Genomic DNA, 26,792 nt, shown 5'->3' on the forward strand with positions numbered 1-26,792 from the left:
AAACCATGGGCACCGGATGGGGTTTGGGGTGGGTCCGGAATGTCGGAGTCCTACCTGACCAACGTTTAAACTCGCCTAGACATCTTGGGTTTAAAATCGGAAGTCTGAACCAGTCGAGCCCAATACAGGCGTAGTCTGCAAATTTTTTTGAACATTAGTAGAGACACAAGCGCTTATATACACGCGCATACATTCATCTCTGTGAATGCACACACGCACACTCTATCCCTATGAGCATCTTTGAAAGACTGAGCCGGCATATCATCTTAAGATTTACGAAGTCATCATAGGCGCCCCCTCATCGACGGGAATGTCTCCTCCCACTGAATGTGCATCGCCAAAAATCCTGAAATAAATCTAGAAATAAATACGAGTACCAGAATTTAAACCCTAATGGACTTGAGATACCACAGTCCCTAACCATTCAATCACAGATTGTTTCCCTCGTAGTCTTCAGTTAGAGGGCTAAAAATGTCCGAACCGATGTTAGAAGTGTCCTAACTCCTAAGTGCCGGGGCTCAGACGGCTGGTCAAAAAGAAAAAGACCACCTGCAGCCTAGTAGCCAATGCGCACGCAACCTCTACAGTCTACGGACGACAGGCGCCCCGGCACTACCGTCCAACCAACCACACCAACCCACCGCCATGTCACTCCGGCGCCTGCTAGGCTTCTCCGCCACCGTCTCCGGCCGCCTCCCCCTCCGCCGCTGCCTCACCACCGCCGCCGCTCCGCACCCACCATGCCCCCGCTCCCCCTCCACCGCCGCCCCCTCGAACCCGTCGCGCCGCCACCACCTTCCCACCGCCGCCGCCTCGCACCCACCATGGCGCCGCCGCCTCTCCACCGCCGCCCCCAAGCACCCGCCGTGGGCCATGATTGACTACAACTCCCTCGTCGACGAATCGTCGTCGGCGCCGGGCGCGTGCTTCGGCCCCGTCGAGCCTCCACTTGTCTCCCGCATCACCGCCCCGGCGCACCTCCTCAATCCCAGGGAGCGCCCCGCCGCCGGCAGCAGCGTCGTCCAACTCGTCACCGGCCACGTCAACGCCACCAGCGGCGACGGCCACCCCCTCCTCGCCTACTACGATATCCTAGGGGAGGGTCCCCGAGAATCCTGGAACGGCAACGCCGACGTCGAGGCCGAGCGCTGCATCTGCAACCCCATCAGCGGCGAGGTGCTCCGCCTCCCGTACCCCGGTGGCCCCGGAGGGTCCAGGAAGAACCTGGGCCACCGCCACATGGGCCTCCTCACCCAAGCCGGCGGCGGTTGCGGGCACGGCCCCCCTGACAGGTTCGCCGTCGCCGACATCGTCAGCCAGCGTGACCGCATCGTCGATCGGTTTCTCCCGGAGGTAGGCAGGTGGGATCTGCTTCTTGGCGTACCATGCCGGCCACCGCTCGCGTGGGAGATGGAGATGGACCAAGAGACGGTGGCCTTCGCCGGCCGCCTCTGGTGGGTCGACCTGACCTGCGGCGCCGTCTCCATGGACCCGTTCAGCAACCAGCCGGAGCTCCGCTTCGTCCCGCTGCCGAATGGCACCTCGCTCACCTTCATTCTCTTGGAACACAAAGACTCGAGCGCGGAGCATCTTGCCCAGTTCAGGCGGGAGGTGGCCAAGTGCCGGCGCATCGGCGTCAGCGAGGGGAGGCTGCGCTTCGTTGACGCGTCCATTCACGACCCGTTCCTGCTCAGCTCGTTTGTGCTTGACGACGAGGCCAGGAGCTGGACGCTGGAGCACCAGGTGGAGCTCAGGAAGGTCTTGGAGGATGGAGGCCACCCGTGCGAACAGGCGAAGAGGCCGCCGCAGATCGCCGTCATCGACCCACTCAACGCCGACATCATCTACATCACCGTCGGCGAGCAGAAGCACATCGTCGCCGTGGACATGTACCAGGAGAAGGTGATTGGGAGCTCTCCGCTTCAAAACCAATACCATTCGCTTGTACCATGCGTTCTTCCACCCTGGCTTGGATCAAGCCAGATTCCTAACAAAGGTAATCGATCACCTTCTTGTTACGTTTCAGTTTTGCAATATCTTCTTGGAGACTTTGTGCTGTTGTGGATAGAGTTTCTTTGTTTGGTAGGATTCGTGCTATTGATCTGCTTACGCTGTCTTGCTGTAGATTGACAGTTCTCTGTTTGGTAGTCCAGTTCACTTAGGCCTTGTACAATGAGAGATGCTTAGGGAGGTGTTTAGAAAAATAAACCGGATTTTTCTGAAGCACCGGCGCCTATTTCTATAGGAGAGACGCTTAGTTAAGCGTCTACCCTGTACAAATAAGCACCGGTGCTTAAAAAAAGTCTGGTTATTTTTCTAAGCACATCTCCTAAGCACCTCCCATTGTACAAGGCCTTAAGCAAGTGCACATCATCTTTCCTTCTGTCATTTCTACTGGGTGCTGTTATTATTTTCGCACATTATTTTGATTCTACATTATCACAATGGCACAATCTTCTTCTTTTAAAATATTGTCCGTGTGCACATGAACCAATTTGTACCACTATGAATTATGTGTCAGCTCTTTCAATTCTGATTGTTCACAGTTATGTGTACCGGTGCAGAATTCTAGATATTCTGTTTTGTGTATCAGTTCTGTTTGCTGTCACAATTGTTATCAGCAATTCATACTGTACATAAACTATGAAGATGTGATGATGTTTGGCACTTTTCTCTAGTATAGGGAAGGAGATCTGGACTTCAATATTTAATCCCACTCCAAAAAATGTAAATCATGTTAATGTCATGGTAGTGGTAGCAAAATATTCAGTTTTAAGTCAACTGATCTGAAATTAACGATTGACACAGTTCATAGTATTTAAAGGCGGATATTGTGTAGAGAAATTGAGCTTCTCGAATATTTTGATGTCGCATTATGGGGTATGGTCTCTGGTCTCGACATATATTACCGATATTGTTTCTGCAGTTTGTTTGTAAAGGAATAGTCAGTCTAAGGCAGTACCCATGCTTCTTCTTGGTGAGTAGTATGTTGATATATCTAATTGCCCAAACAGAACATAGTTGCAACTTAGGCATTGGTAATTTGGTATGCATGTTAATTACCCCTTTGCCCACTTGAAGTCAGATTGATCTTTTCTCTCAATGTAGGAACTGCCTCCATGCCTTCAGAATGGCCGCAGGGCTATCATCAGCGTCGTTCTAGCAACGGTTCTTCTGAGAAAGTACTTAAGGTATTTCTTATCAGAGTGGAATTATATTTTATGAAGAAGAATCAGTGGCTCAACTCCTACTATTTTCGTCATGATGAATATGTGTATAGTTACTTAGTTTGACATGTTTAAGTAATTAGAAGGGCGCGAGGTGGCATGGTAACCATACTGCAACTAAAGCGATTGTTAAGACTGATCATTTTTCGTAAAAAATTACCCATAGTTTACATTGGAATTTTGGCGAAAGATTAAGTAGATCAATAGGGTTTCTCCAAAAATCCTAATACCATGGTCAGAGTGTATATGATATCACTTTTAAGATTGTTTAATATAATTGATACTTCTGCTATAACAAGTGGCTAACATTGAAGCATTGTGCAGGTGGCAGACGGAAGGTTGGTGCTTGCTTGAAGGATGCGGAAGAATCATCTAAAGGTTTGCTAATTTTACCTGTTTTAGGTTTAGTTCAAATGTGCTCATTGTTTAGTTGTGCACGTCCGCAAAGGCAAGTGAGTTCCCAGACCATGTTCACACTGGAAGCTGAGAAACTCTGATAAAAACAGAGCAGAGATGGATTCCTATTAATCCTTTTGGTGAACGCAAATTAGAATGTTTTTACTTTATGCATGTTCTTTTTGAGTTTGCTTTACGCAAATTGAATACTTGTTACCGTCTTTAAAATCATAGTCCTTGTGGTTTATATTTTTTGAGTTGAAAACTGGAAGGTACTCCCAGAAACCTTACCGCTGCTTTTCTTTGGTTGAAAGTATTTTGATTATTGCTGTGGACTGTGGTTTTGGTTCGTTGTGAACTGCAACCCTCATATTTACATATCTGCTGTTTTACAATTGATTGGTGTTACTCGCAAATGTTTTTGAAATGGATGCAATTTAGACTATTAGGCATAGACACGTCGGGTAGGCAGCAGGTCTGGTTCGAACCATTGTTACACTCCGAATGCCACCAGTGCCTAGTTGGCTACTCAAATAGGGCTGTGTTTTGTCAACTTAACCTCGAAATAAATTGATTCAGGAAATGAGCCTTTGAACCTTTTGGAGTGGTCTAGTAGCATTGGAGATCTCATGTTCCTTCTGTACCCATTTCTAAGACCTCTGGATCTGCCGTTATCCACGTGAAAATTCAGGTAAAGGTTTGTCATTTCCTTCATTGAGCAAAGCAAGAGCTCAATTCTTTGAGTGCCCAAGGATTGAATTCTTTCATTCACATATTATACCACCTAGGAAAGCAAAAATAAATAAATAAATTCATTTAGAGCAACTCTAGCAGTCGGCATTTTGGCATCCTCCATAACGCGAATGGAGCGCGCTCCATGCTATTATGGAGGCCGGCAAGGCAAAGCGCAAACTTGGAGTCGCCATATTGGCAGCCTCCATATTTTTTTCTTTTCTTTTCTGTTTTTTGGGTTGCATTAACTAAATAGTCACACACAAAATTCGAGGGATGAAAAAACCAATTTGAGTAAACATGGCATTACAAAGTTCCTACATAGGTTCAAAATTTGTCGAGTTTGAGCGACTCTAGCATGATTTTGAGCTCCACCATGTCGAAGGTGAATGCTATGCATGGTGCACATGCATATGTGGTGAGTCCACTCATCCTCTAGGCGCGGCAGGGTGATGGTCCGACGACCTTGTCCTTGTCTCATTATTGCCAATGGTCTTCAATGTCACGGACAGATTTATCAAGGGGGGCAAGGCCTGATATGACGTGGATCATCTTGGTGAATGTCACCATCTTCATGTCAAATATGCGCCACCTAAGGCGGCGGGGAGCAGGTGGTGGCCGACATGAGCTGCTTGGGCAAGGTCTCTCCTACTCATATGGGATTTGCAGGCCGTGCTCGATATCCCAAACAATGGTGTGTGTTTCGGGATCTCAATCTAGGCACTCATTGAGGGCGAGATCCTCCTTGCGGCCTCCAGCGTGCCACGACGATCCCACTCCTCCTTGGCGATGAGGGCGGTCATGTCATGCGCTTCCTCATCCAGGATCTCCTCCTCCTCGGAGAGTAGCACCCAATTTGGTCGTGGGGGAAGCAACTTGGTGACCACCGGGGGAGGGGGGAGTGGAAGCTTTGGGCGGCGAGGAAGGAAGAGGAGGTTGTGGACGGCGGGGATATGAGCTAGGCCGGACATGCCGATGGGTTTTTATAGCCACGGGTGGCGGGCGACTGGAAAAAGTGGTGGCAAAAGTGGCGGGAACTGCTGCAGGCAGTTGGCATGCGGCTATTAATTGACCCACTTCTCGGTGCCATGAGCCTCTGGCCATCTGTGCCATTGGCAGGGAAAGGAGATAGGCCGAGTGGGAGGCTGACGAGGGAGTTGAAACCTCCATCCCGCGTGAGCGGTTGGCAGATGGAGTTCCCTCCAAACCAACGCCCCATAACATCCAAATATGAAGGCGCACGGGCTCGATTTGGAGAGACATCCATAACCCGGGGGCATACAAGCGGTTATTATCCTGATCAGGTTGATATGGCCACTCTGCTCGAGTTGCATTTATATACTTGAAACATCTCGGAATATTTGCTCAAAACTATGGATTTGCTAAACGTGCCTTGCCATGAAGTAATTGGCGATTAGGCGGGAGTCGACAATAGAGGACAGGGAAGACGGTGACAGCAGAACCGGCCAACGTAAAATAAAATCGCGCAAGTGAGGTTTAGCAGGTCCTTTCGAGAATGTATATCATTTATTTTGAATGATTTGAACATTGCTCACCATGCTTGCCGCACGGTATGTACTCCCCTCCCCTCACTAATTGTACGTCGCATGGTGCAACTGAATAAAGAGGTACTTTTGAGTTTTCTTTGTGTGGCTAGATGATGGATACATGATGAGGTGAAGATCGATCCTGCTAGTTCGGTGAGACGAACCAGAGAAGATCTAGCATTGCTAGAACTTCCCAAGCAGCATAGCATTGTATTACCAGGTTATGGTTGGCAACCGCCCGATGGAAATATCATCAAGATCAATACAGATGCCTCGATCAACTCCGCTGACGGTATAGCGGGTATTGGAGGGGTTGCCAGATCGTGTTCGGCCTTCTTGGGAGCTTGGTGCAAGCCGTATATGGGGGTTTCGGACCCACTAATTGCCGAGGTCCAAGCCATGAAAGAGGGTGTGATCTTTGCTCGTCTGAGGGGCTTCACGGAGGTGACCCTCGAGACGGACTGTCTAGAGACAGTTAACCTCTGGAACAATCGCTACGACGATCGCTCGATTGTAGCACCTATCTTAGCAGAAATTAGAGAGCTCTCTCTTAATTTTTCATCTTTTGTAATTCAGCATGTAATAAGAGCGGCAAACGGTCCTGCACATCTTTGTGCTAAGCGTGCTAGTACACTTAATGTGACTGAAAGCTGGCTCGAGACGACCCCAAGCTTCCTGATCAGCAGCCTGTTGGCTGACTGTTCGGCGAATGCTTTTGTTGAATAAAGCTCTCTGAAATTTCCCGCAAAAAAAAGATGATCCCCTCCCCTCACTAATTGTACCTCTCATGGTGCAACTGAATAAAGAGGTACTTTTGAGTTTTTTTTAAAAAAAAGGAGTCCCAGCCCAACCCGGTGAAGATGGATTGCTCTATCGCTAATGGGCGCTAATAGGCGCCAGCGCACCGGCCGAAACTTTCGGCCAGTCCCGCGTGGGCCACTGGATCTGTCTAACACGAAGCGCGCGGAACCGCTCGATCTCGCACGTATTGCACGGGCTCGATGTGGACCCGGTCGTCGCCTTCCTCATCCGCCGCGCATCGTTGACTCTGGCTGCCGTCGCCGTCTGCCACACCCCGCGTTCCTCGTGGCTCGCCGCATCGGTGGCTCGCCATGGCTGCCGCTCGCCGTCTCCGCTGCAGCAAAAAAGGTACCAGCTGCATCAAAAACAGGCGGTGATGGTGGCCGCCAGGTCCAACAATGTCGGGGCCGCCGGTTCCAGCATCCGTCGCAGCACCATTGGTGCATAGAAACCAGTCATGTGCATCAACGGCTTGCCGCTGCAGCTTTTTCATCGCCAGTCTCTGATTGAAGCTTTTAAAAAATATGGTTGAAGCTTTTGTGTTGACGATTGTAGCTTTTTGCGTTTCCTGTCACCGGTTGAAGCTTTATATATAGCCGGTCGAAGATTTTTTTTCTAGCCGGTTGAAGCTTTTTTCGTCGCCGGTTGCAACTTTTCTGATTTCCAGTCACCGGTCACCGCCGTGAATGGTGGTAACAATTACTGTCTATGGTAGTAGCAAACACTCTGTGTGGTTGCAGCAAAACGTTGTCGTGGCTGTCAAAGAGTTGCATCTTCTTCATGAATGATGTAGTTTTTCTCTATCGTTCGGTTGAAGCTTTTTTCATCAAAGGTTGTAACATTTTATATAGACGGTTGTAGCTTTCTTCGATAGCACTGAACGCTTACAGCTTTCTGTATATACGGTTGAAGCATTTTTAATCTTGGGTTGAAGTTTTCCTGTCAACGGTTGTAGCACTCCCCAGCCTCCCCAGCTATTGCGCATCTCTGATTGAAGCAAAAAATACCATCGGTTCCAGCAAAAAATCTTTATGGTAGTAGCAAAACCAAAACACAGTTATAGCAAAAAACGGTCATCCGCCATCTCGCCATGACGTCGAGGTTCCAGCAAAATTTGCGCCATGGGATGCAGTCCTGCCATGGTTGGTTGCAGCTCCGGCGAGGTAGGAGGAGCTCCGATGCACGCGAATCCGCGCGGATCTGGTCGAGGACGGCCAGATCTGCTGAACGGCAGCGCGCCTGGGAGGCCTGCGGCGCGGGGCGATGCGTTGACCATGGCAGCGGTGAAAGAGAAAGAGAGAGATGCATGAGAGGAAGAAGAGAAAAGGAGAACTAGTCATCTCGGGTCCATCGCATCACGTGGTTGCTCGTGAATGGGTCGTATCGCGCGTGCGTGGACTGGACCGGCCGAAGTTTCAACCGGTGCCCCGGCCCCAAACGTTTCCCATCGCTAATCTGATGGATTGCTCTATCGCTAATCTGATGTTTGGTATCCCTGTTTCCTTTTTCTTTTCTTTAAGTTAAGAAAATTGTAACCTATTTCGAGTCCTAGCCAAACCGAGCCGCCGCCGTTCTCATCATCGTGTGCCCGATCCCAAGACTCGAAGCAAGGCATCCGCCGCCGCCGCCATGTACCTGAGCCCACGTAGCCTCTCGGCTGAGCCGTCGGAGAACCCCGTCGCTCTGCCGGAGTCGATCCACCACGCTGTCTGCGATGAGGATGAAGGTATCCAGGGGAAGGAGGAGGAGGAGGAGGAGAATGTGATGGAGGAGATCGGGAAAGAAGGGAAGCGTAAGAGGAAGGAGGAAAAGGGGAAGAAGGAGAAGAAAAGGCACAAAGGCAAGGCAGGGGGGATTCTGACAAACAAGCTCTTCTCAGAGCTCGCCATCTCTGAGCTCACTGCCAAGGCCATCGGAGAGATGAACTACACCCACCTCACCCAGATTCAAGCCAGATCAATACCGCACCTGATGCTAGGGAGCGATGTGCTGGGTTCAGCCAGGACTGGCTCAGGGAAGACACTCGCTTTCCTTATTCCGGCCATCGAGCTGCTACACAAGGCGCGCTTCACGCCGAGGAATGGTACCGGAGTTATCGTGGTTTGTCCGACAAGGGAGCTCGCTATGCAGACGCACAATGTCGCCAAGGAGCTAATGAAGCATCACTCGCAAACTCTTGGATATGTGATTGGTGGCACTAACATGAGAAGCGAGGCCAACCAGCTCGTGGAAGGGATCAATCTGTTGGTCGCGACGCCGGGCAGGCTTTTGGACCATCTGAGAAGTACCGGTGGTTTCAACTACAAAGGGCTACAATGCCTTATAATCGATGAAGCTGACCGCATACTTGAGCAGAATTTTGAGGAGGACATGAAGCAAATATTCAAGCGCCTACCTCGGGACAGGCAAACTGTTCTCTTTTCTGCTACACAGACTAAAAGGGTTGAAGATTTTGCGAATCTTACGTTTGGGAAAAATGAAGAAAGGCAACGAAAACTTGTTTATGTTGGAGTTGATGATTCTGAATTGAAGCCTACCGTTGAGGGCTTGCAGCAGGGCTACTGTGTCATCCCAAGCGAGGAAAGGCTTCTGGTTCTGTATGCTTTCCTAAGAAGGATGCGGCTGAAGCAGAAGGTGAAGGTCATGGTGTTCTTTTCATCGTGTAGCTCTGTCAAATTCCACGCAGAATTGCTGAATTTCCTTGGGATAGAGTGTTATGATATCCATGGGCAACTGAAGCAGCAGAAACGCACTAGTACATTCTTCCGATTTTCCAAGGAGGAAAAGGGCATCTTATTATGCACTAACGTGGCAGCACGCGGGCTTGATATTCCTGATGTGGACTACATTGTGCAATTCGATCCTCCAGATGACCCAAAGGACTACATTCACAGAGTCGGTCGTACTGCCCGAGGTGATAAAGGCAAAGGACGTGCATTGTTGTTCTTACTACCAGAAGAGATGAAGTTGCTCATTTACCTACGGGCGTCCAATATTTCTCTGACTGAACATAAGTTCAATGGAAAACATGTGCCAAAACTGCAACCTCAACTTGAGAAGATTGTTGCTGAGAATTACTTCCTAAAGCAGTCGGCGAAGGAAGCCTACAGGTCCTACCTTTTGGCATACAACTCACACTCTATGAAGGACATTTTTGGTGTCCATCACCTTGATCTCAAGAAAGTTGCGGCATCTTTCTGTTTTAATAACCCTCCTAAAGTGAATCTGAACCTGGAGAGTAGTGCATCGAAGCACCGAAAGATGAGGAAAGTGGACGGTGGAAAGAGGCATGGAATTAGCCCTTCAAACCCCTATGGAAGGAGAGGTGGCGATGATCGAAGGCAGTTTGTAAGATTCTAGGAAGGATGTATCAGGGGGATTTAAGATCAGATGCTGGAAGTCACCATCTTTAATTCTTCTGTTTTTCATAGATCTCTAGATATTACGTTTGGATGTGATTTGTGTTAAGTAGTTTCAGAAAAACCGAGACTGATTTATGTTGTTTGGATTCTTAAAACAAGCGTGGTTATTACTCCCTCCGTTCCTAAATATTTGACTTTTTAGAGATTTCAAATGGACTACCACATACGGATGTATATAGACATATTTTAGAGTGTAGGTTCATTCATTTTGCTCCGTATGTAGTCACTTGTTGAAATCTCTAGAAAGACAAATATTTAGGAACGGAGGGAGTACATTTGTTTTGTGGGTACATTGATGTCTGTCTTATGACTTGTGTTGCAACAGGCTCCGCTCGATAGATGAAATCGCGACTCTATAATCTAATCTGCACAATGACAATGCTTCCGATTCTTGATTTTTGGCACATGTACCAAAAGAATATAAAATGTTCCAAGAGGTCGTATAGTTCTTGGGTAGCTAAACTGATTTGCCACTAGCTTTACATAACTGTCTCTAGATTGATTCAACATATTCTGGCCGAATGCACTGTGTTAGGTTTGATATTTTGTTATCGATGATGTTTGCTTGCTGTTTTTTTTTTCTTTTTATTAACAGCCCCAAGGGACGAGAGTTTACACAACTAGAGATTACACAGCGAGGGAGTAGGAGATTTTTTAAAGTATCTACAGTTTTTGTCAGGCTGGGGACTGAAGACAGGAAGAAGAGGCAACATTCAGCTATCTAAGGGAGGAGCCCTGCGGGTTGCGGCGCTTTTCGACACCAGACTGCGCACAAGTCGTCATTATCTTGCTAATGCAACTTGGTTATATGTTATTCTGATACTCTATTTACAACCTGGTGATGCAACTGGCTGTGTATATAACCCGAGCTGTTGGTGATGAAGCCGAAGGGGTAAGAAAAGAATCAACTACGTAACTAAATTCCATAGAGCAGTTAGCTGTAGTTCAATTGTAGCAGCGCTGTGTCTTCTTCAGTTGTCCCTGGACACTCTGCCATAGTACTCCCTCCGTTCCAAATTATTTGTCGTGGTTTTAGTTCAAATTTGAACTAAAACCAGACGAGTAATTTGGAACGAAGGGAGTAGTTGTTAGCTTTGGACGTGCCTTCTTTATTGGGCATCAAAATTATTGTTCACCAAAGAATGAATCTAAAGGACGTGGCTGGGCTCTGGAAGCAAAAAAGGAATCGGTGGTAAGCTCTAGAGCCATGCAGCTCCGATGAGCGTCCATGAGACCAAATTGACACAACAGTCATGAGCGGAGGCGCGCACATTTGAACAAATGAACACTACGCCGCACATTTGATTAAATTACACATGGTCATACTATGTTTTATTGATTAATATATTTTCTCATAAATCCCTTCCAGGATTGAAAGTAAACAAGTACAACCTCGGCAGCTCAAGTGTAGAACTAAGCTACTTCTGTTCAGGAAGGTCAGTTTAGGCACCCCATCATGAGGGTTGCTTCAGCCATCTCCCCCCGTTCCAAATTGGAAGGATTTCATAATATGATATCAAGCACATTGATGTTTTCGACAGAGACATACTTCAACATCTCTTGCATCTCTCTTACTGTTGTAGTCTAGTGGTAGTGGTGTTGTATTCTAAGATATCCCTGGACTGGATACCTAGCCTAAGTTTTTGGGCACATGTATAGGTTTGAGGTCGTAGCATCGCCCATGTTGCTATCGCATGCCAGCTTGCCAGTCATAGCATCGTCTCTATTGCAGTACATCTCGTCGCCTGAGGTTGTGTTGGCAGCAGGACGACATCCCAATGTTGCCACTGCAACATACCACATTGTTATTGTTTTGAGAGTAAAACATAGTGCTTTGCTATATGAGCCATGTTGTGCTTGAGAGTCTCACATTGCAAAACCGGTTGGATCAGTCAGCAACACGAGTCATGTTGCGTTCGATAGTTTGCAACATGACCCATGTTGCAAGCTTATCGGGTCAGTCCTCGTGGGGCCATGGGCGTGTGGGAGAGAGTTGGGTTGCGCGTCTCTGATCAGGCTTGGATCCGACGGCTGTGGAGGCGATCAACATTGTGTGTTATCTGTCAGGCGAGGGTGTTTCTCAAGAAAAAAAAAAGATGTATCCAAACTTGGCCGTGGGTTTTGCTCAAACCGCCTCCTGTTTCCAGCCAAAGTACGCCGTGCAGTTGTCGACAGCACCGCCTCTGGAACGGGGCTAGAAGAGACACGACGCGATACCAGCCGTTCGTTCTCCCATCGGACGGTCCACAGGGGCCCAATCACCCGCGAAACGGACGCCGAACGGAGACGTGGCAGCGACAAATTCCAAAAACACCCCCGCACCTTACTTATTTCTCTCTCCACCCCATCGCGGTTCGCACCCCACGCAACCCTACGTCCTCGCCGCCGCCGCCTCCCGCGCCCAAGCTTCCGCCGCCCTCCGTCTCCGGCGATCCCCCCCGCGCGCCAACAATGTCGACGATCTTCGCGAAGCCCGAGAGCGCCCTGAGGAGGGCGGAGGAGCTGATCCACGTCGGGCAGAAGCAGGCGGCGCTGGAGGCGCTGCACGACCTCATCACGTCGAGAAGATGCCGGTCATGGCAGAAGCCTCTCGAGAAGGCCATGATGAGGTACGTGGAGCTGTGCGTGGATCTGAGGAAGGGCAGGTTCGCCAAGGACGGCCTCATCCAGTACTCCAGGATCGTCTGCCAGCAGCAGCTCAACAACGTGTCGTCTCTGGAGGAGGTCGTAAAGCACTTCATGCATCTGTCCAGCAAGAAGGCCGAGGAGGCCGCCATGGATCACCAGGCGCAGGCTCTGGACGTCCATGACCTGGAAGCACCGGAGGACCTGATGCTCAGCTACGTTAGCGGGAAGGACCGGTCTGAATCTGACACCCCGTATCTCAAGTTTCTGTGGGAGACGTACCGGACGGTGCTGGAGGTGCTGAGGAACAACTCCAAGCTCGAAGCGCTGTATGCCATGGCAGCCCACAAGGCCTTTCAGTTCTGCAAGCAGTACAAAAGATCCGCCGAGTTCCGGAGGCTGTGTGAGATGATCAGAAACCATCTTGCAAATCTCAACAGATCATATCGAGATCGTCCTGATCTGACCGCCCCTGAGAGCTGCCAGTTGTACCTTGATACCAGGGTTGAGCAACTCAAGATTGCCGCAGAGCTTTCCCTGTCCCAGGAAGCCTTCCGGTCTGTGGAGGACATCCATGGCTTGATGAGCATGGTTCAGAGGACTCCAAAACCATCCGTCCTGGCCGTGTATTACGCCAAGCTGACTGAGATATTCTGGACGTCTGAGAGTCACTACTTGTATCATGCATATGCACGGCTGGAGCTTTTCAACTTGCACAAGTGTCACAACAAGAATTTAACTCGGAAGGATCTGCAATTACTAGCGTCTTCTGCTTTGCTCGCTGCGCTTTCTGTTACACCATATTATGACCATGAGTCTGGTCTATCTCATCTGGAGCTTGAAAACGAAAAGGGGCGCAGCTCGCGTATGGCAAACCTTCTCAATTCCTCCTTTGACTCCAAGCGTGAGAACAGAGAAAAGGTTTGCCTTCCAACTGTTCCCAATTTAAGATAATTTTGCATAATAGTTTAATTATTTGTTTTTTCTTGGCTAAATCTTTGTGTGTGTTCACTTTTCAGGTTTCAAGAGCATCTCTTCTTTCTGAGTTGGCTGCCAGAGGTGTGGTTTCATGTGCTTCCCAAGAAGTGCAAGATCTTTACAACCTTATGGAGCATGAGTTCCTTCCTCTGGATCTAGCATCAAAAGTGCAACCTCTGTTTTCCAAGATTTCTACAATCGGAGGAAAGCTTTCATCTGCACCTTCAGTTCCAGAGATTCAGTTATCGCAGTACCAACCTGCATTGGAAAAGCTTACTACACTGAGGGTGCTGCAGCAGGTCCTATGCTATGACACACCAGCGATAATATATGCACTTTTCTTTGCTGCGAATATGTATTCACTTTGTCATAAAACATGTTTCTCAACTCTCCTTTTAATCCTTTTCAGGCATCTCGTGTTTTCCAGTCCATGAGAATTGATACACTCTCTAGAATGATCCCCTTCTTTGACTTCAATGTCGTGGAGAAGATCGCTGTTGACGCCGTCAAGCACAATTTTGTTGCTATGAAAGTTGACCATTTGTCTGGAGCTGTTCGTTTCAGCAACACAGAGATAGAATCTGATGTGTTTGGTGCTAGTCACCTTATTGGTGCCCTCGCTGATTCCCTAAACAAAGCTGTGCATAAGCCATCCGAAGTCGGTAGTCTTGCTGGAGTAGTGGAGAAAGAACATCAAAGGCTTCTCGCAAGGAAATCAATCATTGAAAAACGTAAAGAAGACTATGAGCGTCAGATATTGGAAAAGGAAAAAGCAGAGGAGGCAAAGAGATTGAGCATTCAGAAGAAATCCGCGGATGAAGAAAGGGAGAGGCTTTTGAAGGACCGGAGGCTCAGGGAGCAGCAGAGGATCCGTCAGGAAATAGAGGACAGAGCGCAGAGAGAAATAGGAAAAACAGAACAAAAAGTAACAAAACAAGGCGCCATGGAGCTTGTATCGCATTACCTAGCTTATAGAATGTCGCGTCAGGGGATGGAGAAGAGGCTGGAGAAGCTAGCAAAGAGAATGGATCACTTGGAGAGGGCAAGACGGCAGGAGGAAGCGCCGCTGATCGAGGAGGCCTTCCGAAGACGCGTCGAGGAAGAGAAGGTCCTCCACGAGCAAGAGCAGCTGAGAGAGAATGAGATCAGCGAGCAGCGCCACGCGGGTGACTTGCTGGAGAAGAAGAGGCTCTCTCGATTCTTGGAGCATAAGAATGCTTTCCAGGAAAGAGTTGTCCAACGCCGAGAAGCCGAGTTTCTTAGCCTGACGAAAGAGAGGGAGGAAAGGATCAGTCAGTTGGTATCTTCAAGAAGGCGTGAAAGGGAGACTGCACGGAAACTGACGTATTATCTGAAGATGGAAGAACAGCGGATCCAAAGGGCGCGTGAGGAAGAGGAACAGCGGATCCAAAGGGCGCGTGAGGAAGAAGAACAGCGGATCCAAAGGGCGCGCGAGGAAGAGGAGCAACGTGAAGAGGAAGAGAGGGAGAGGAGGGAAGAAGCTCCTCCTGCACGCAGTAATCAGCCCTGGCGTCGTAGATCAGGGCCCTCGGCAAACTCTTCTTCGTCTGGCAGCTGGAGGCACTGAAGCTGCCTGCTGCCCTGAAGTTTTAAAAGCATGGACTTCTGATTTCTAGCTAGGCCTCCCTTTGCAACTTTGCACCATTAATTTCTTAGAGGTCATGCTTGATCTTTTGAGAGTCACACTGCTTCATACATTACGTGTTGCTATTTGTTATGGTATTTGAGTATATGTTGTTAGTATTAATTATGCGAGTAAAACCAAAGATTTGCCTATGTGAGTTTTGCTGTCGAATGGAGTGATTCGAGATATCTGTTCTGTGTTGGTCATCAACTCTAGAGATGGATGCAGTTATGTGGAAACGAGTCCCAAGAGCTGGCTGTGGTTAACTCCTCTAACTTTTATCTAAATCGGATGTAGTATGTAGCTGCGTTTTAGTGTGTTTGCACATTCATTTGAGTTGGTATATTGAAATATCCAAAACATCTTACAATTTGGAACGTAGGTAGTATTAGGAGTGCCCTTGCAGCTGTCGTTGTGTGTAGTCACCTCTTCAAATTGAAATCACAGGGGGAGGGAGTAGATCACTTGTATCGATAATGAGATAGGAACGTGTGTACAAAAGGCCGGTAAAATTCAAATGGAATTTTTTTTTTCTTTTTTGGAACACAATTGCATTCCATCACTAGTATGGTCGGAAATAGCCTCCCTATTACCAATACTGACCGTGTAGTGTATTATGGCTAAATGGATCAACTGTACAAATGAATGCGGTATATTTTTCTAAATTGAATAAAATGTTACTAATGGCATATATCTTTTAACTGCATATCACTAGTACTTGGCAAAGCTAGTGGCGACTAGACAGAATCACACCCGCTAGTAGTTGATGCGCAGTTGCGCTGGTGTGGGAGCGAAACGCTCGTTATCAGTGGCGTGATACTAGTGACCTCTATCATGTGCGTAAGTGTTTTTTGTACTAGCGATAACATGAAATTCATATATATATATAGGTAAATTATGTGGGGCACCTAGGTGCCTGGGCACCTAAGTCCCAATATAGCAAGTCATATTTGTAGTGCATGGCTTTCCAAATTTTGTTTGCATGCACTACGAGCATAAATGGACAATAATTGCTTTCCAAAAAAAAATATACTACCGGTTTCCTAGTATGATTCATTTCCAAACAAAAAAGGTATGTATATATAATTTTATTTCTTAAGGTATCAGATATGAAAAATAGTACGAAACGTCGTTCCTATGGTTCCTATGTATATTAAGGATGTTTTTATGCATTTTTCTAAAGTTTTACCTTTCAAGGTATCTAGTATTTAAAAAAATAGACCGGGTCAGACTTTTTAATGCTAATATTTCTATACAAATTAAGGTGTCCAAATAATATAAAATGCGATCATAATTAATTGTTTTAGTTGTAGGAATATATGATGCATGCTGATACCCACACATGATTTTTTCCAACATACATATATCCACTGACGATTATTTTTAGTTTAAGGAATGTTTGTTACATATACCCGCACATGATTCTATGTATTTATATTATCGAGGTATATACTCATAAATTTAATGACAAGGTATGTAAATACGATGAGTATGCATATACAAGAAAAATATATTGAGTACTCTAGGGTGTATACATACACAAAAATCTAATCAATACATACTAAGTAAGTGAATCCAGACGTACCTAATCTAATGGTTATGTATTAAATATTCTGGGTATATACATACAAAAAAAATCTAATGTGTTACATACTAAATGTTCTTGGTATATACGTATTAAAAAATCAATGAGTGTGTAATAAATAAATGAATCCGTACATATTTAATCTGATTGATACACACTAAATATTTTGGGTATATACATAGATAAAAATCTAATGTGTACGTACTAAATATTTTGGGTATATGTGTATTAAAATTTAACAGGTACATACTAAACAGATAAAATCATATATACATACTAAATTTTCTGGGTATATACATATAAAAATTTAACGGGTACATACTAAACAAATGAATTCATATATACCTAATTTGTAATATATCTAATGTGTAGTATTTTTCCTTCTAAAGATATATGTTACCATGCATGGCGTGCTTAATGACATCCATTTATGATATGCATTATAATTGTTTCCATATTTACTTGTTTCATAATTGGCAATTAGTAATGGATTGACTAGTTACCTTCTATACCTATCACAATAACGCGCATCTAAATGCAATCAAACGGTATATATATATATATATATATATATATATAGGACAAATTTTATCTACAAGTAGTGGTAGTTACCACCTAGCTAATTCCTTTCCCATCGTACCACCGAACCAAATGGGTTAGTTGATACTAAAAAGATCCAATAACATGCAACAGGTAGATGTGTTAGTTAGGCAACGTGTCTCTCCGTTCAACAACCTGCTAGCTAATTGATCGGTCCGTTGAATGGATAAGTGCTCGCTGTGAGCGTGTTCCTTGAGTTTTTTTTTAGAATCTTCCTTGGGAATAATTAATTAGTATGCGCATGGAGTATGGTGAAATTTCCTGCAAAAAAAAGAGTATGGTGAAATACTTCTGGGTAAATTATGGAGTATATACCTTTAAGTATGGAGTATATATAGCTTGGAGTATGTAGTATATTCCCGCAAAGAAAAGGAGTATGTAGTATATATCACCCGCAAAAAAAGAGTATGTAGTATATATAAATATGATAAGAGCATGCTGGCTCTAATTTTTTGTTCGGGCAATATGACGGTAATTTTCTGCACCCGATGAAAGAGTATGTTTACTTCGAAGGATGTAGTATATAGACAGATTTTAGCATTTACGTAATCTCATTGCCAATAAACATTAAAGTATGAAATTTTGTAAAGATTACGACATAAATATGTCCATAGCATCTGCATTTGAAAAAAATGTCCATAGCATGCGTGTTCAGTACCATGCACAAAAAGTAGTATGTATACTCCAAATTCCAAAAGGTGGTATACGTGTAGTAGTTGTAGTATGGAGTATAATTCGAGATGGAGTATATGTCATATAATTTTTTAAACAGGAGTGCGTGTCACTACTTAATTCGAGGCACGTATAAAGTAACGTATTTTCAGCAAGGGAGTATGGAGTTTACATACTTCAACTTGAAAGGAGTATGTAGTTTATATACTTCTTTATATGTACGTAGTTTATATGCGTGAACCATGTTCTCATATGTACGTTGTTGTTGCCGCCGACGCGCCGGGGCAGTCATCTGTCGGCGATGTACTTCGATACATATGTTGTATTTGGCCACGTTGCGCCAGAGCACGTATCGGTCGCGTGCATCAGCCACAGTTCATCGTTGTCTCCGCTGCAGCACTGGAGCAGTTACGTGGTTGTCGATCGTTGCCGCCGCACCGGACAGCAATGGCGGAGCTACACTCAAAAGCTTGGGCGGACCAGTCTGAAGAGAAGCCTAATATTTTTGATAATTATGACCCATATCTACCCTTAGCCCAGCCTGTTGCAGCAAAATTTGGATGGGCCATGGCCTTTTTTACTACAACGTAGCTCCGCCAGTGCCCGACAGGCTAGCCTTCGTCCAGGTCTTGAAACGCCGATGAACAATCGCATGATTGGAAGGAATAACTGGGTGCAGGAAAGGAGACTCGGCGGACGGCAATGGCTGTGCAAAAGAATCAATGATTATATTGATGTACATGTGCCTAGAAATCTGGATTAAAATATCAAATCCATTGTAGACGCATGGAAATCACGGGAATTAGTTCACGTTGCATACCTCCTTTTGCAATTTGTAATCGCTACAGCCGGTCTAGTTTCTTGGGATAGCTTTTGATTTCAGCGCAGAGCCGTGAATTGAGATCAGAAAAAGGAGAGAGAAAGAGAAGATCTTTTAGATGAGATCGGTACGATCCTATTTTATATGGGTCCAGTCTAGCGCCAGGAAAATCGGAAGGTTAGCGATAGCGCTCATGACTGGGTAGAAAAATATCCAATTCTTTCGTGCCCACGACCCGTTAAGAAATCTACAGATCTGATGCAATCCGACGGCAATCAAGGCAGGGGTAACTACCGCCTAATGGTAGAATGGATTTTCCCTATATATATATATATATATATATATATATATATATATATATATATATATATATATGTATATATATATATATGGAAAATCATTAGAATATGATAAAAAATATGATGTAGTCTCAGATATTACACAAGACTAAATTAAACATGTAATATTTAGATAACATAGTATTTCTCTATCGAAAACTGTTTGTGGGGGCGATGACCCCCCATGGCTCCTGTGGTACATCATCTACTACGGGGAACACCCAGCCATGGGGTTGGGATAGAGGAGCCCGCGACAGACATCCACCATTGGGTGGGGCAGCCCATGGCCACAAACCAAATGGGACAAGGAGAGCTCTTGTAGTAGGGAGCTTGGCATCTCGACCTTGTTTGGGTGCGAGCGGAGCAAAGAGGGACCGCCCACAACGATCAACACGAGTTTGTGAGGTCCACCGAGTTGATGGTGTCGTCTATGGGGGTGCCCAGCAGAGTGGACGTAGAGCTCATGGTCGCGACCAACTGGATCGAGGAGCCCCGGTCGCCTCATCTGGGTGGAGCATGCCAATGTACTAGTGGACTGCAATGGGGTCGACAGGATCCTCATTGTGGTCGAGGGGAACCTGGTCGACTTTATTGACATGCGTGAGGCCCGGGTCAATGTTTCCCACACGTAGGAAGGCTAGATAAACAACGTCGGGGTTGAATGGAACGACGCTTGGCTTTGCCGGGCTTGTTGAAGCCCAGGTTGACCTCGATGTCCTTGAGGGGCCTAGGCCGACCTCGCCATCCTCAAGGAATCGTAGCCAGGTCTGCCTCTCACCTGACCATGTCTAGGTACCGAGGAGCAAACTCATCGATGTGTCCTTCCAGCCACCGCAAGTCCATGATATGTTCACGATCTCAATGCCACACGAGGGTCCACAGGGATCAAGGAGATGTGGCGGATGACTCGTGCTCACTGATCCACTACACCCAAACCAACACGAACCCGAACCCAAAGAGCGCCAAAGAGCTTGATGATGAAATTTTTGGTCATCTCCTGACCTTGCCGAGTGTGAACCCCCTCGTGAGTAATCTTCCCTCTCTCAAATATTTATCCTGCTTCATGTGGAGACACTGACTGATTCAAAATTTAGAAACAATTTTGATGATCTAGATCAATAGATGCTTAGGACATGAAAGGGTTTGTGGTTGCTCTTGAAGCTATTTACTTACCTTAGTTTTTCAATATATATCATGTTTGGTACTCTATAGATCGTAAGGCCACTCCTATATGCCGATTTAATATTTTAAAACAAGTTAGATGATCAAAAGAGTTTGTTATTATACTTGTTGTAGTAGATGCTGAGAAAATTTGATACTTGCCACTGTTGATACTGAAACCACTATTATAATATACCTACTCAACATAAGTTTCAATCAAATTTACATATTTTAGATTTTACTATTCTTGGATCCTCGATTTCGGCTAACTAAAATACTTATACTCATATACTTTCCTCGCCAAGCCGAGAAAATCGACATGCAGGTCATCGAGTATTTTTGGAAAAATAAATTATGTGGACAACCAGAGAAGGTACAACCATTTTGTATTGCCTGAAACACTTGTAGACATTCATAATTTCTTTTATAATAGTTATGTGATGGTATGCATGAGTTGATTATGCTGTTATATTTTCCAAATTGTATATGTCTATCAGCTACAAATAAAGCGTGCCGAGAGCAAAGCGAGACTCTACCAAAAAATCGTTTTTGTACTAAACTTTTATATTTAAAACTTACTTTAAATCATAATTAGTATTAATGAGTATAGTTTTTGTTAGTTAGATGTCATGTTTAATACAAAACATTGTTGCTATAAATTAATTATGGTGTTCCTTGTTATAGAATCGTCATCGAAAGTTCTATCTCTGCTAAATTTAAAACTATAAGAAGTAAAAAAGTTATCTTTAAATTAAAATTTGATAACTTATATAGTGTATATATGTATATTTTATGTATGTATGTATGTGTGTGTGTGCGTGCGTGCGTGCGTGCGTGCGTGCGTGCGTGTGTGTGTGTGTGTGTGTGTGTGTGTGTGTGTGTGTGTGTGTGTGTGTGTACACAATTAGTATCGATAAATGTCACAATAGAGATCTCCTAAATGTATACTCTAAGAAATTAATAATGGCTTCTAGTGTATTATTAGATAGTTATATTTAACTTATATTTATAGAAACTTCTAGAGGATAACATAAACCATTGGCAAGTGCGTCTTTGCAAGTTGGGATAAGTGATAAGTTGACAACGTGTGCATGCTCTGTACATGGTATTGAAATAGTTTTTCTTATAGTCATTAGCATGAACACAAAAAATGCCATTGATTATCTCTTGTATACATATGATTTGACCATTTGGTATGTTTATTTGTAATACAATTAGTTTGATCTCGTGTATATAAGATCTATTGTCAATTTCTCAAGTAAAAAGAAGTTATTCACATAAGTAAACTTACAAATCTAACAAACATATATTTGGTACAAGAAAAATATCAATTGGAGAGAGACTAGTAGCCCAAGTAAACTCACCTTTCTGGTCAGTTAGATTGGCTTATTCATATGTGGTACACGATATTGGTCTGTGGTATGGACTTCCCTCTAAACATAATCAGCAACAAAAGGGATATAAGCATTTAAAAAAAGGGGGATATAAGCACATACATAGCAGTGGAAAAAGAATCATTCACATTGGAAGCCATGTCATCGAAGAGGTCATCGGCATGGAGGAAGTAGTCATCATCGGGGAAAAGTCGTGTGCAACCACATTGGAGAAGAATCAAGCAGTCACGCGAGCGTGCTCCCTGCTCAAAAACATGACAACTCTTCTCTCATACAGGATCACAAGAGGTGGGGTTTTGAAGGTTTGTGCTCTACTTATAGCGGTGCATGTCATGAAGCAGAGTGGGAAAGACAAAGATGACATAAAAAGCTCTTGAATCGGGAGGCAGACACATGGGTGTGGTGTCGAATGGCCGATCGACTACTAAGGAAATTTCATCTCCCACCATCGAAAAAAGTTTCAACATTATTCTCGCTTGATACAAATTAGACAAGGCATACACATGGCAAAGGTCCTAGCTTAGCTCGCTCATAAAACACAACACACATGTGGTCGTTCAAGGAGGAGGCATGTGTGTATGTGTTCTCTTCTAAAACTTTTTTTTTGCGGAAACTATTCTAAAACTTTTACAGGTGAGTGAAGAAACCAACCTTATATATTGGTTCAACATACCCTCCACATCCGGGGTCAGATTAAACTTCTCACACTTCCTTGTCATGCATGAATGGGCCACATCTGCCTCTGGCGTTTTCCTAGAAAATATTGAAAATATGGGCTCTCAATCATTCCAAAACAACCCTCTATTAGGTGCTCCTCTTCCACTAGAGATATGTATCACCTACTACGAAGCATACTTGTGGCTCGCCTCTGGCACGGGGGCTACTGGGCCGACCTAGTAATGTAGCAGCAGACGGGTTTTTCTCTTTCTATGTGGTTTCTTTATCAGTTTTTTACTATTTGCAGTATTTTTTTATTTTCTTTGGGTTTTTTGTTTCTTCGGTTTTCACCGAGTTTTTTGGGGTTTCTTCGGTTTCTTTTTTTCTTTAATACATGTCTACATTTTTTGTACACATTTTTGTATACATGAAGAACATTTTTGTATACTTTTATCATTTTTTAAATACATGTTTATTTAAATATATGTTTTGATGCCCACTTTTTTATACCCTATAGATCAAACATTTTTTTATGGAAGAAAAACAAAAGGATTTAGTTCATATTCACGTAGGCCTAGATTTTTGGGCCGAGCTGGATTTGAACTAGCGTAGACATTGTCAATGAATTTACAGTCCGTCCCCATAAACCACTCGGGCATCGACCCAGGAATAATTTATTCTAGGGAATTTTACATTTTTTGTATACATCTTACACATTTTTATACACATTTAACGTTTTTCAAATACATTATTAACAATTTTCGAATACATTTTTTATGAAATATTTAATGCATGTTAAAGATGATTCCAAATGCATGTTGAAACATTTTTTGGAATGACATTAAGCATATTTTTAATTATGCATACATTTTTATATTGTATAAACATTTGTTTATAATGTCAGAAACATGTTTTTGAAATGCATGCACATTTTTATAAATATAGTATGAATTTTTGAATGGTGCAAAATATTTTTAGTATTACATGGACATCTTTTTTTCACATTGCACAACATTTTAGAAAAATGGCACGTACTTTTTTCTGAAAATGCGCGAATGTTTTTTAACTGTCACATTCATCTTTTTTGTATTGTACAATTGTTTCTAAAAGTTGAGTCAACATTTGTTTTACACTGCCTGAACATCTTTTAAATGCGTGATGAACACTTAAAAAACTAAATTAATTTTTTTTTGTATTTTTATAAATGTAAACTAGAAAATTATTCGCGCGTTGCGACGGGATTATTAATAATCTAGTAGATTAGCCCTTGACTGCACGTCTATTATTATATTAATGCGCTAAAATCTTAGCAAGTTTCTGTATGCGATCGCCGTGATTTACCTGCCATTTTATTGTTAATCACTTATTTTGTAAGAATTTATTGACTTACCAAACAAAATCTGTTTTTATTTTTGTAAGTTAATAAAACAATGAGAAAATTGATTCTAACTTGGGTGAATGGATGGGGAAAAATCAGAGATTGTAGGAAAATATGAAAGAGGAGAATGAAAAAGTGGGACGTATATAAGAAAGGTTGAACGAAAGAGAGGTGAAATGAGAACCTTACGTTTTTTTAAGACATAGAGAAATGTTTGTGACATCATCATGCCGTCAAGCTGCTGGATGACTACTGGGCCGGCCCACTAACCGGCTCCCTGTAGGCGAGCGGAGCTACAGTCTCGCACGAGCGAGACATAGCCGCACCCTCCTCTTCCACTCCCTTTTTTGCCGGGGTCCACCTCTTGCATCCTCCGGCACTTTGATTTGATTCCTGATATATGGCCTCTCTGAATATGATGTGAGCAGATCTAAGAAAGAAGAGGATGGCCAATCCAGCATATGGTTTATTCGAAAAAAGAAGAAGAAGAAGAACAAGGTCATGTTTCTCTCTTGTGCACACAATCGAACTTGTGCCCTGCCCACCTATTGATGTTGTTATCTGTGCTACTGTAAACATTATACGTACATGATAGAATCATGGAAGCAAGGTGTTATTGTTTTTCTTCCTTTGCTATTTTTGCTGTAAATCAGTTGAGTTACGTACCATGACTGCCATGCCACTTCGAGTAAATGTCTCATTTTATGCGAAAAACGATGATTAGTTTTGTATACGGTTGCTTCAGTTTTTTTTTTTCCGAAAAAGGGGGTATGCCCCAGCCTCTGCATCTAAATTAGTTTTGTATACGGTTGCTTCAGTGGTCAGTGAATAGTGATTCTGTACATAGGTGCTCCGAGACTTTGGTCATGTTTCTTTCTCGTGAACATGATGGAAGGAACGTGTTTTTTTACCCTGCTATTTTTGTTGTTAACCACTTGAGTTACTACGAGTGCCATGCTGCTTCGAGTAAATCTGTCGTTTTAGGAGAAAAAGGATGATTAGTTTTGTACTCCCTCTGTAAACTAATATAAGAGTGTTTAGATAGCTAAAATAGTAATCTAAACGCTCTTATATTAGTTTACGGAGGGAGTACACGGTTGCTTCAGTGGTCAGTGAATGGTGATTCTTTACATGGGTGCTCCGAGACTTTTCTGAATTTTATCTTGTTATTTCTTACCTTTGATCTCGCCTTCAGTCTGACTAATATATTCCATTTTATGGAGGAGAAGAATACCATGATTCAGCAACAATTTTGTAGGCCAAAGCCAGAGTACATTTGTGTCAGGAGGATCACATTTTGGATCTAGACAACTGAAACTAAGAATGATCAGTTGTAGCACTGGATTACATTAATTTCTGGTTATGACCGATGTAGTATCAGATTAGAGCTCCTGCGACCGACCGTTAAATCTCAGATTTTTCCTAAGATTAGAAGAAAGCTCGCATCATCAACCTGGGCCTGCATATCTAGCTGCCGTTAGCGTGTCCTTTTCATCGTACTACATGCTTAGCGATGCAGCTTCACTAATTATATTCCAAGCTAGTAACAGCATTAATGTGGATTCTCTATGGCTAATAATTTCCTCTGTAGATGCATCTGTGCCTGTGGGAACATTCTTCCAGCACTTCGCCACAGCTACCTACAGAGCATCCCCCTGCTAACAACTAACCAACCATTCAACCATTCTCCAAGCATCATCAATACCAAAAAATGGTATTATGAAAAACTCGCTAAGCAGTAAAATTTCGGCTGAATCATCTACTCTAGTTTAGGAGAACACACCAGACCAGCCGGGTGTGTGCTCATTGTGTTTGTATCTTCTTGATGTTTCATTCTGGGTCAATAAAATTCATCATTTATCGAAAAAAAAGAGAACACACCAGCCGACCACCCTGAACCGGACCCAAACAACTTTTCTCTCCCACCAGTGCAATACACGCCCAGAAATTTCATGGCTACAGATACAATAACCACCGCGTGAACATCCAGGTGAATTGCATCACTGCAGCCGTGGATCCATGTACTACAGGGCAAACATGTGAATGCGTCCTCTTCCTATCCATGATCCATCTGCCAGTCTGTACCCAGCAGAACCCAATTTACTCCTCCCATCACCACCCCAACCACCCAGCTGCGAGCTCCTTCATTGCGCCACCGCCGGCCATGCATGGCTACCTCCCCTCCCCACCACCTTCCCCTGTCCTCTCGCGTCACATGGCCAGTCCAGTGCACAGCTGACCATCCATTCAATGCTACGCAGCTTTCCAGCAGCTATATAACACGCCGGCCGGCTGCAGACATTGGAGACCCAAGCTTCTTCTTCAGTAAGCTTGTAGCCAGCCAGCCAGCCATGGGGAGGGGGAACGGAGTGATGGGGAGCAAAGCTGTGGCGCTCGCGCTGCTGCTCTGCCTGAGCAGCGCGGCGGTGGGCGCGTGGGCGAGGCCCGTCGCGAACAAGGGGAAGCACGCCGCAGACGAGAAGTTCCTGTTGCTGAAGAAGCACTTCGGCAAGGGACTTGGAGGTGGCCTTGGGAAGGGTGGTGGGCTCGGTGGAGGTGGCGGTGGCGGCTACGGTGGTGGAGGAGGGCTCGGTGGCGGTGGCGGCTACGGTGGTGGAGGAGGGCTCGGTGGCGGTGGCGGCTACGGTGGTGGTGGAGGACTAGGTGGTGGCGCTGGCCATGGTGTCGGTGGAGGTCTTGGTGGTGGGTTTGGCAAAGGCGGCCTTGGCGGTGGTTTTGGTAAAGGTGGAGGTCTTGGCGGAGGCATCGGTAAAGGTGGTGGTCTTGGTGGTGGAATAGGCCATGGCATCGGCG

General features: G+C 44.7%; 4 protein-coding genes across 4 annotated transcripts in view; all 4 read left to right on the forward strand.

Moving 5' to 3' along the window:
• Positions 1–645: 645 nt before the first annotated feature.
• LOC119296924 lies at positions 646–3,837 on the forward strand. The gene is made up of 4 exons (XM_037574929.1): positions 646–721; positions 845–1,996; positions 3,109–3,191; positions 3,552–3,837. The coding sequence occupies exons 1-4, from the start codon at positions 646–648 to the stop codon at positions 3,579–3,581; spliced, it is 1,341 nt and encodes a 446-aa protein (XP_037430826.1). The 3' UTR covers positions 3,582–3,837.
• Positions 3,838–8,332: 4,495 nt separating this feature from the next.
• Positions 8,333–10,214, forward strand: LOC119296927 (DEAD-box ATP-dependent RNA helicase 27-like). Its single transcript, XM_037574931.1, has one exon. It carries the CDS (start codon positions 8,333–8,335, stop codon positions 10,061–10,063), a length of 1,731 nt encoding a protein of 576 aa, XP_037430828.1. The 3' UTR covers positions 10,064–10,214.
• Positions 10,215–12,576: 2,362 nt separating this feature from the next.
• On the forward strand, positions 12,577–15,469 carry LOC119296926 (eukaryotic translation initiation factor 3 subunit A-like). Its single transcript, XM_037574930.1, has 3 exons — positions 12,577–13,671; positions 13,770–14,027; positions 14,138–15,469. Exons 1-3 carry the CDS (start codon positions 12,577–12,579, stop codon positions 15,314–15,316), a joined length of 2,532 nt encoding a protein of 843 aa, XP_037430827.1. The 3' UTR covers positions 15,317–15,469.
• A 10,641-nt stretch (positions 15,470–26,110) lies between these two features.
• Positions 26,111–26,792, forward strand: part of LOC119298998 (glycine-rich protein 5-like) — a 1,579-nt gene continuing 897 nt past the window's right edge. Inside the window, exon 1 of the mRNA XM_037576312.1 lies at positions 26,111–26,782. Within this exon, the coding sequence (XP_037432209.1) occupies positions 26,147–26,782 (636 nt within the window). The 5' untranslated portion in view covers positions 26,111–26,146. The remainder of the gene's footprint in view (positions 26,783–26,792) is intronic.

The sequence above is a fragment of the Triticum dicoccoides genome, chromosome 5A (genome assembly GCF_002162155.2).
Source record: "Triticum dicoccoides isolate Atlit2015 ecotype Zavitan chromosome 5A, WEW_v2.0, whole genome shotgun sequence".
In the NCBI taxonomy this organism is placed as follows: domain Eukaryota; kingdom Viridiplantae; phylum Streptophyta; class Magnoliopsida; order Poales; family Poaceae; genus Triticum; species Triticum dicoccoides.